The 10,450-nt window shown below is 31.5% G+C and overlaps 2 protein-coding genes across 2 annotated transcripts; one reads left to right on the top strand and one right to left on the bottom strand.

Annotated features, from left to right (window-relative positions):
* Nucleotides 1-3,363: 3,363 nt before the first annotated feature.
* On the bottom strand, nt 3,364-6,654 carry LOC132562620 (DNA-directed RNA polymerase I subunit RPA12-like). Its single transcript, XM_060227370.1, has 4 exons — nt 6,436-6,654; nt 5,129-5,229; nt 4,496-4,605; nt 3,364-4,365 (listed from the first exon to the last, which is right to left on the bottom strand). The coding sequence occupies exons 1-4, from the start codon at nt 6,566-6,568 to the stop codon at nt 4,341-4,343; spliced, it is 369 nt and encodes a 122-aa protein (XP_060083353.1). The 5' UTR covers nt 6,569-6,654; the 3' UTR covers nt 3,364-4,340.
* Nucleotides 6,655-6,947: 293 nt separating this feature from the next.
* On the top strand, nt 6,948-9,852 carry LOC132562619 (multifunctional methyltransferase subunit TRM112-like protein). Its single transcript, XM_060227369.1, has 4 exons — nt 6,948-7,041; nt 7,383-7,484; nt 8,067-8,159; nt 9,457-9,852. Exons 1-4 carry the CDS (start codon nt 6,964-6,966, stop codon nt 9,556-9,558), a joined length of 375 nt encoding a protein of 124 aa, XP_060083352.1. The 5' UTR covers nt 6,948-6,963; the 3' UTR covers nt 9,559-9,852.
* The last annotated feature ends 598 nt before the right edge of the window (nt 9,853-10,450 follow it).

The following is a 10,450-nucleotide window of genomic DNA, read 5'->3' as shown; positions in this document are numbered from 1 at the left end:
CTTGCTTGAAAATATCTGTATCCAAGATATTTACTGAAATGGTATTTATCATAACATCCAGTGTATGCTACAGTTGTAACCAGGAACATTTAAATTACTGTAAAATAGAACAGGTTGTCCAGTGAATAAATCTGTCGGTCAGAGTTACAACATGTACAAAAATGTACATTAAATCAATCCCTTCATTGACCATCTCATCTTTCTACTGTTATTAACAGGACTCATTGATTGCTTATGAGATGTTGTGTAATCAGTATCAATGATGACAAAAAATGAATATCATTTTAAAAAGAAACACTTGACCGTTGTTATTCAATATCACTACATGGCTTACATGGAAATATGATGTGAATATTTAAAATAATGTGAAAGGTCAAATGATGAATATCATCATACAATTTTTTCTAATTTACTGTATATTTTTTTTTTCTTCGGTTTCAAACTCCATCAACTACATAAAAGATTTCTAGGTTATCTGTTGACAAATATACTTGTTACGGTGGAGAACTGAAATCTCCAAAGCAGAGATTTAGAAGGTCCTGTATGGTATGTACCTGGGGAATGGTGCTATTTTTTTTTCTAGTGTCTAAATTTTAGAAATATATCTTTATTGAATATGAATGTAATGGAATATCTTTAAACAGAAATATCTTGCATTGATTCGTAAGTGATATTTTTGTTGCAATTATTACTTTTAAATTTAAATGGGTAAAATTATTTTTTTAAGTGATAAAATTGCAACATGTCTGGTTTGTGCTAATTTATGTTTTTAAATTTAAGTTTTACTTTATACATTTCCTGAAAAGATGATAGTTTTGTTTGAGAAATATTTTTTCTTGAAATTGTGCAAGAATCTGTTTTTTTATTAATAATTTATATTTTAAGAGTAGTTATAATTTACATGAAAGACTTCATATCTTTTTTCAGAATTTCATAATTTAGACAAAAGATCACAAAAGAACATGTAACGTCTTAATAGAAATTGTATGCGCATCATGAAGGGGTTTATGATTTTTACTTAAGCAATGAATAATTTATGATTATTGCAGATAATAATGGAGGTTAGTTCATTACTTCAGACAGTGAGTGGTAATTTTTCTGTCTGGCTGGATTACCCTTATCACAACCATCTGGGTTGGAATCTGGTGTCTTATCATCATTCAAATCCTTACCAGGATATATATGAACCAGTTACCCTGTTAGTATCAGTTTGTAACCAATAGTTACAGGATTTATAAGGTATATAAATTAATAGATTAATTTTAATATGTAAATCACCATATCAAAACATAAATGAATTAAAATATAAATTAGGTAAAAAGTATGTCAGAAAACAAGTAGGAATATAAAATACATAGTGTTGTGCTGTTAAGTGCTGATTTGTGTTGTTTTTACATGTGGTGTTTGTGCTTCTTGTTTCTTTTTCATATATTTAATAAAAATGGTCTCTGATGTTTGTGTAGCAAATGTTTGAATGCTTGTTTTTTATGAAAGGATTGTTGTATTAGCATCGGACATTATTCAAATCTGTCATGAAGTTGGGTTCTCCCAACGTACCTGAAACTTCAGTGAATTATTGGTTGCTTAAACAACAAGTTTTAATTCTTAATCAACATGGTTGTCTAGTTAAGTTTATTTTTAGAAACGTATAATGTATTTATGTTATCATTGTATTTTATTTTCTTCTTGTAGGTTTATTGTAATTAGTTTTTAATTATGGTATTTTTCTGTATCGTTAAGTAAAATTCAAACGTCAAGTATACCGATTAATATGTTTAACTCCAAATCAGCTTTTATTGTATTCATAAAATTTAAGTTCATTTTGTACTTTTCTTGTAAAACTGTTTCAGTCCATCACATATTTATACATACTATAATGATACAGAAGGTGTAGGTATAACTGAATGTTTTCTTTTATTTTCTGTTTTTTTTCTGTTTTTATCACAATCACTGTTAATGGCAGTTAGAATGGACTTGTACATAAGTGTCTGTTTATGTTAAAATTGTAGAGAGAAAAATCACCACATCAAACCACATAATATATAGCCTAGATTTTGGTACCTGTGCATCAAGCAACCTTTATTTACTCCAGCTGATATTGAATTAATGTTTCATATTTTTTCACAAAACTGTGTTTTATTTTACTTGCACATAAAAAAATGTGGATGTCTTACGCACATTCATAAAATTAGAAATTCATAAAAAACTTGCCTTAGGCTGTAATATCTGTCATAAGAGAATTTTTTTTTAAAATCAGAACCTACATCTTGTATGTATAATTATATATAATATAAGTACATTTCTTTTCCAATATCTGATTTTGTTAAACACAGTAGTGTTTAGAATTAAGCTTTCTAGTCAAATAGTATTATCATGTTTACTTCGGGTTTAGCTTCAGGGATCTGAATAATTCCAACAGATCTCTTTGCCTTGTTCCTTTTGTCACTTCTCTCTATTCAAACACGTGTAGAAGACACAACAGTAAATCTGCAGTACAGTTACCGTCCTTGTTCCTTTTTAACCAATAAAAATTGAATATACATTTAAAGTTATTTTAAAAATGGGCTGAATCTCAAATAATACCTCTACACCTGTTTGATTATTTGTAACATATAAATATTTCTCAAGCACAAATTTGGCTGTCTTTGTGTTATAACTCATTGTGATTGTAATACTCCCAAACACGAATGGTAGAGAGGTGAACAAGATGTCATTTTTCTTCATCTGTCCTCACTTGATAGTGTCCTCCCAGCACTAACTCACCAGCTGATGATGTAAATTTGGTTCACAGAGTTAGTGAAATTGTAGAGTAATCACTTGTGTATACATTTAGTTTGGAGTCTGGAATCATATCTATCTGAATCATTATGTTCTGTTGATGTTTCCTGTTAAAAATCATTAATTTAAATGACTATTTTGGTACTTGCCAAAGTTTGTAATACAGACCTGCATTTACAGTATATTTAGTTATCATGTTATGTTAGTTTTAAGATAACCTGTTAGTATCTGAGAGAATGGTTGTGAGCCATCAGTGAAAATATATCATTCAAAACATTTATTGCCTCCAAGTATAAATATTCATTTCATATCTACATATGGTATGACTTAACACACAAAGTTTCTTTCGATAGTTTTTGTTGTTTCTGGAGTAAATACTTTTTTTCTTTTTAAGGGTCACAGAAAAATTTGTGTCATGTTATCATAGTAAACAGCATCACACCAGAGAATAAATTGTGTTTTTTTTTAACAAAGTACAGAAAATGTACAGATAAGTAATGAAACTACACAAAGTGTGTAAATCTGTATTGTTAATATGTTGATTTACAAACTAACAGAAAATAAAATTTCAAAAAAATCTTCTGTAAGTTGTTTGTTAATTTTTATTCATGTAACATATATCATATATATATATATCTACAAATATATATAAAATAGTAAGTAAGTAATTTCTTGTCAAAGTCAGTAGGCTTATTACAGAACAATAAGTCCAGGGTTCAACCCCTGATTTCTCATCAAAGTCAGCAGTAAACTTATTACAGAACAATAAATCTGAAGACAAAATGAACAAAGAGTAAACATTGATGGACAGGATGAAGCTACAGCGAGGAAAAGAAAAATGACCGTCCGTTATCATCAGCTTAATTATATATGTATATTGAATATATACACCAGCAATCAGGACAGGAAAAGGAGGTTGGCTGTCCTATAATATATACAACTGCAATCAGGACAGGAAAAGAAGGTTGGCTTATATAATATATACACCTGCAATAAGGACATGAAAAGAATGTCTGTCCTATAATATATACACCTGCAATTAGGACAGGAAAAGAATGTCTGTCCTATATTATATACACCTGCAATCAGGACAGGAGAAGAAGAATGTCTGTCTCATATATAATAGGAATTTCCATTCAATCCATTATTAATGGGGGGGAGGGGGGTAGTTATCTGTATCATTAATTATTTCAACTTATACACTTATTCTATCACACTAAATATACCATTTCCACTTGTATCACATTCCAATACCAGTTACAATTTTAATATTGTATCTTTAAGATGTTTCCTCTTCTTACCATCTTTTTCATTAAAACAGAAATGACAGATTGCTACACAATGTCCATTTATTAATAAAATATCTTAAAAAATTAACAATTTCTAAATAGTTAATTGAACAATGACATGTCTCTAATGTGAATTTAAAACTTGGGTATAACAAGTTCTGTATACTGTTCCGCGTGTATACTTTGGGTGACCGTTGTCCGAAATACATGTATGGGACAACGATGGACAGATGACGATTACACACTGCCGATACCAACTGCAATCCTTCAAACTCAGGAATATTCAATCTCCTGGAATCTGTAGAAAAAATGAATCAAGTGTAAATATTGATGGATAAGATGATGATACAGAGAGTAAAACAGAAAGAAACGTCCATTATCATCAGATTAATTATACGTATATATGTATAAATATCGAATAAACATACCTGCAATCAGGACAGGAAAAGAAGACTGTCTGTCCTTCATCAGCAGATCGTGTTTGTCTCGTGGTATACACCATTCCTTCATGCCCACATTTAGGACATTTTCTGTCAACCTGTTGGATAATTGTGGAATCTTAAGCATGTATGGCAATTTTCACAGATAAACTGTACCTAATTGAAATAACTATACATAACCAAACAGTTGAAGTTTGATCACCTGTCTGTTAATCTTGCTACACAAATACATTCGGTATTTTCTTCACATAACAGTGCACTTATTTTACAAAAGCTAATTCTGATCAAAATTCTCTAATTACATGTATGTACTTTGATGCAGCAAGTTTTTGAGTGGATCACAATAAGATAAGTGTAATTATCTTGCAATAAGCCCAGAATAAAACATGTAACCTTTCATTAAATACATGGTTTGCTTATTACATGACAATAAGCCCAGTGTACAGTACCAAACTTCTCATCAAAGTCAGGGTTGACTTATTATAGGGCAATAAGCCCAGGGTATATGTATTACTGGACAAGGAACCAGCATTTGTTTGTTATTTGTCCGAATAAAACCCCCATATGAGTAAGATTATAGTAGGGATTTAGTGTGTTTTTAGCATGATATAAGGTACTTACTGTTGGCCCTGTTAGCTCACCAGTCTCCTCCTGAGCTTTTAAAGCTGCTTTATCCGATGTGTTGAACACAATTCGTGAACAGGTTTTCACAGCATCAAATTCTTAAGGGTAAAAATAATTAACATATGTGATTATATACACATAATCAAGGAAGTGTTGACAATCTCCATGACTACAAGTGACAACAAAATACACTGAAGTTCTTAATTCTCATGAGAAGAGGATATTAATCACAACATACTCATGCGTTACCTATGGTGAGTGATTTATCTGTCTAATAGTTTTGCCTCTATCACAGAGGCTTCATTAGGACAAAATTGCTACAAAGAACTTTTGATTGTTTACTATGACAATCAACAATTCTCAAGGGGAGGTAAGTGCCTTAATTTTCAAGCAGTTCATATTTCTTCAAAAGTTTGTAGCACTTATTGATTAAAATACTATACACTTTTTATTTAATGGTCCTGTATACCTTTAGGATTCCATACTCATTGTGAAGTACCCCACTTAAGACCCACCTATTTACACCTGATGTTGACGCCTTCCCCCTTTTTGAAGTCTCTTTAATTTCTGAATGGTTTAATATCAAACAGAAAAATGTGGATTGAATATAGAATTTGCCATCTAGACCATAAAACTTAGGGAGGATGTAACAGATAGAGGACAGTGTGTAACATCATATAATACAAGTATCAAATACTGCTGAAAACCTTTATTGTGGGAACACTATTTGAAAATATAAAAGACCATTTGTAAATCAAACATTTGCACTGATATCTGTGGCAATTCCCATTCATTTTGTTATACAGAATCCTCAGGAACAGATCTAAAGATAATTGTTTATTCAAATATGCCAATAAGGATCAATCGCATGATCTCTGACATTCTAGACTTTGTCTTAACCAATCAAACTCACTGTTAGAGAAGTTCTCTCTGCCTGAGTGATATATTGTGATTAATATTTACCAGGACAACATACTCCCATTTCAGGAGAGCAGTTGTCCTCAACCTTTCATGGATTAACAACAACAGTATTGTGAAACCAACAACAAATTCAATATAATAGTGTTGTCAATATCTCCTCATATCCTACATCGGCATCAGTGTAATAAAGGTATGCATTCCTTTCAGTGTCACCATTAAAATTGTGGCATTTAACCTGGGACCCCTCACTTTCCAGACTTATATATATACGTTCAATTAGTCCAATGGGTTCAGGATATCCAGTAACTTATGTTTGTCCTGGTCGCGAACAAGATAAACTCACAAAAATATTTTCTGGGTATATCTGTAATTAAAATACTTGCCATAAACATCAATTTTGAAAGAACACGTTTTGCATGCGACGAATTGTTCATACGTCGGTAATGGCAGAACAGATCCACAGTCGGGACAAAAGTCCAAATCTGTAGTGAACACATGTGATTTTTTCCTGGACATTTTCAAATCAAATTGGGAAAATATTGCGATTCAAATAGTTTCTTTTTCTTGGATAATATTTAACTGATTGATGTTGCAATGATACACATGTGCGTGGCTTTCAAGTTTAGGGCGCAGCCATCTTGGTTGATATAACTTTATGACAGACAATTAAAATCCTTGATTAAAACGAAAAGCACCTACGTGATGTCAAAATATATTTTTGATGATTAAACTGAAAAATTACCTAATGATCTATTTACTGTATTGTTTATAATTACACATTTTAATAGGACTGTAACCTAATGAAATATATATGCTTATTATAGGATTGCTTTCCACTTGTTTCTGTCATCCTTAAATTTCTATTGTACTTCCTGTTTACATCACCACATGGTAAAGTGAGAAACAGCAAGATGAAGCTTATCACTCATAATATGCTGACTTCCAACATAATAAAGAACACAACGAATGGATACCCATTGAAAATTGTAGTAAGTAAAATATACTCATAATGTTCATTTCAACGGGGACGTGCGATTACTAAATTAAATACGTCTTTAATTTACCCACTGTATTTCTGTATTGGAACGTTCAACTGACTTTTACGTTATAAACAGATGCCTCGAGTGAAGTTTTTTAAATGTATTCCAGTGATATTTCTTTCGAAATTGCTCTGCTTCATTGTTAGGAACAAATGCATTTTGATCGCACTACTAGTTAATTAGAAAAGATGTCACGTGTGCAATTCATGTAACATGTGCATGATGTAAGAATTAAGTACAAAACCCCCAAATCATGTAAATATTTCTGATTATGGTTTTATTCTCAACAGGCCAGTCAAATTGAGATAAAAACAGTTGACTTCAACCCAGAATTTATCACACGGATGTTACCGAAAATGGATTGGCCAGCCCTTCATCAAGCTGCACAGTCAGTGAGTACATGTATATTTATATGTCCTACATCTATATTAGGTGTAGGTCTGTACCTACAGATTGGTTCAATGTAAAAGTATTACAAATAATTGATAAATTCTGGTTATCATTTTAATATTGATCATGGAACAATTCTCCGTACTGATAACCTCATATGAACATGTTTACAACCAAATATTTCAGTCAGTTTTTAAAAGAAGATCATTTAAATATATAGATGTAAGTTAGTGTATGTCGAACAGTACCTGCCACCAGAGATAAGATGAAGTTGATCACAAGTCTATAGACTGACTTTCCTATTTATCCTGCAACAGCCTAAGGCAGTTGACATATAAATGTAAAGGGGTGGATGGTATATGGGTGGGCTTATTATAAACAAACACATTAAATACAACTTAGTTTGTGTATATTTATAAAACTAGGCAGTTAGTTTGCTGATAGAAAATAGTATGCAGGAATATATAAGAGATATATGCACATACTTTTTTTTTCAGCGAGCTAAACTGTATAGCTATGTGCCTGTGATTAAGCTATGAACCAAAAATTTTGAAAGTTGTTGACTGAGCATAATCTGTTTGCAGGTCGGCCATGGAGAGGGCTTGCCAGAGACACTCAAAGAGAATTACGAAGAGGATGAGGAGTTACTTAAAAAAGTGCACCATGTCATGATGCAGGTATAGATCCCTGACTTTATAAGAATCATGTACAGGTTTCCAAATCATATGAGCTGACTGTCAACAGATTTCAAATCCTTTCCATATTTTATATTGTATTTTTACCCTACCTTTTTGAACATTTCAATTTTGCCCTACAATTTTGTACATTGTAATTTTGCCCTACAGTTTTGGACGTCGTAATTATGCCCTACAGTTTTGTACATTGTAACCTTGCCCTACAGTTTTGTACACTGTAATTTTGCCCTACATTTTTGAACATTTTAATTTTGCCCTACAGTTTTGTACACTGTAATTTTGCCCTACATTTTTTAACATTTTAATTTTGACCTACAGTTTTGTACACTGTAATTTTGCCCTACATTTTTGAACATCTTAATTTTGCCCTACAGTTTTGTAACACTGTAATTTTGCCCTACAGTTTTGTACACTGTAATTTTGCCCTACAGTTTTTTACACTGTAATTTTGCCCTACATTTTTGAACATTTTAATTTTGCCCTACAGTTTTTGTACACTGTAATTTTGCCCTACATTTTTGAACATTTTAATTTTGCCCTACAGTTTTGTACACTGTAATTTTGCCCATTTTAATAGTTTTGTAATTTTGCACTGTAATTTTGCCCTACAATTTTGAACATTTTCATTTTGCCCTACAGTTTTGTACACTGTAATTTTGCCCTACATTTTTGAACATTTTAATTTTGCCCTTCTGTAGCTTGAAATTTTGTCCTTCAATGAATTTGATGTTGTTATTACTTTTATTCTTCTGTCAGACATTTTTTTTTTTGTCAGCCTATCAACCACTGCAATTTTAACCTATATTCACACATTATAATGTCTTACGGTCAGACAATGTACATTTATTCTACAGTCAGACATTGGGATTTATCCAAGTAGGACATTATAACCACTATCTACATTTGGGCATAGTAATTTCATTCTTAACTCAGATTTTTTTTTGTCCTACAGTCACATATTGTGATTTTGATCTTCTGTAAGATATTGTGGTTCGACCTACTGCCAGACATTCTAATTTTGTTATTTTGTTAGATGTCATAATTTTATCTGAAGGCCAGTTGTTTTGATTTTGTTCTTCTTTAAGACAATGTGATATTGTGCTTTTGGCATCTATTATGATTTTGTCCCAACACACTGTGATTTTGTCCTAAAGCCAAATGTTGTGATTTTGTCCTTCTGTAAGACAAAGCATTTTTCCTACAGCCAGACATTGTACTATTACCATACATTTTACTAGATATTTTAAATTTTTAAATATTTTTGTCCTTCCTTTTTCAGGTTGAAGTGATTGAAGGAAATCTAGTATGTCCAGAATCTGGCCGTCAGTTCCCAATCAGTTCTGGAATTCCAAACATGTTACTGAACGAAGATGAAGTTTGAATATTTGACAGAATGAATTACACACAACAAATCATTTCACCAATCTAGGAAATGTAGAATACATTTATATCTGTTTTGCAGGCATCACAAATTGTGAAATCAAGTCTACTGGTATCTCAAGTATCCAACTTTTACCAATACATTTATTATGTATCATTGGTAACTTAAACTCTGTATGTCAACACAGTCTGATACTTAATATGTCATTGTTTACTGATACATTGTATGTCAATGTTTACTGTTACATTGTATGTCAATGTTTACTGATACATTGTATGTCAGTGTTTACTGATACATTGTATGTAACAGATTACTGTTACATTGTATGTCAATGTTTACTGATACATTGTTTGTCTGTGTTTACAGATATATTGTATATCAATGTCTACTGTATGTCAGTGTTTACTGATACATTGTATGTACTGATACATTGTATGTAACAGTTTACTGATACATTGTATGTCAGTGTTTACTGATACATTGTACGTCAGTGTTTACTGATACATTGTATGTCAGTGTTTACTGATACATTGTATGTCAGTGTTTACTGATACATTGTATGTAACAGTTTACCAGTACTTTTTGTAACAAAATTTGTTGGTACATTGTATGTTGATGCAAACATATTTTTGTGAAAGCACACTGGCATATAAATTGTACACTATACATGATTATGTACATTGGAAGTGGATGATGTTTACTACTGTAGATAGTGAGGTGACTCCACAAATCAATGTACTACTGTGTGAATGGTGAGTGGGAGTATTGTTGTTAGAATGTATCTTATGAATGTATAATAAAATGTGGAATAAAACTTTCAGGTTGATAATTATTCTGTTGTTTTATTAGAGGACTGCAATCAAGTTGATTTTTCTCAGAATCCAGAGGACCA

Source organism: Ylistrum balloti, unplaced genomic scaffold, assembly GCF_031769215.1.
Source record: "Ylistrum balloti isolate Yb309-2 unplaced genomic scaffold, AGI_CSIRO_Ybal_v1 Utg371464, whole genome shotgun sequence".
Classification (NCBI taxonomy): Eukaryota; Metazoa; Mollusca; class Bivalvia; order Pectinida; family Pectinidae; genus Ylistrum; species Ylistrum balloti.
This window is presented reverse-complemented; position numbering and strand designations above follow the sequence as displayed.

Excerpts from the sequence above, each read along its gene's own strand:
- LOC132562619 (XM_060227369.1), top strand. The coding sequence starts at position 6,964 with ATGAAGCTTATCACTCATAATATGCTGACTTCCAACATAATAAAGAAC. Across the intron at positions 7,042-7,382 it reads GATACCCATTGAAAATTGTA|GCCAGTCAAATTGAGATAAA; the intron begins GTAAGTAAAATA and ends TATTCTCAACAG. Across the intron at positions 7,485-8,066 it reads TTCATCAAGCTGCACAGTCA|GTCGGCCATGGAGAGGGCTT; the intron begins GTGAGTACATGT and ends ATCTGTTTGCAG.
- LOC132562620 (XM_060227370.1), bottom strand. The coding sequence starts at position 6,568 with ATGTCCAGGAAAAAATCACATGTGTTCACTACAGATTTGGACTTTTGT. Across the intron at positions 5,230-6,435 it reads TTTCAAAATTGATGTTTATG|AATTTGATGCTGTGAAAACC; the intron begins GCAAGTATTTTA and ends TTTACCCTTAAG. Across the intron at positions 4,606-5,128 it reads GTGAGCTAACAGGGCCAACA|GTTGACAGAAAATGTCCTAA; the intron begins GTAAGTACCTTA and ends ATTATCCAACAG.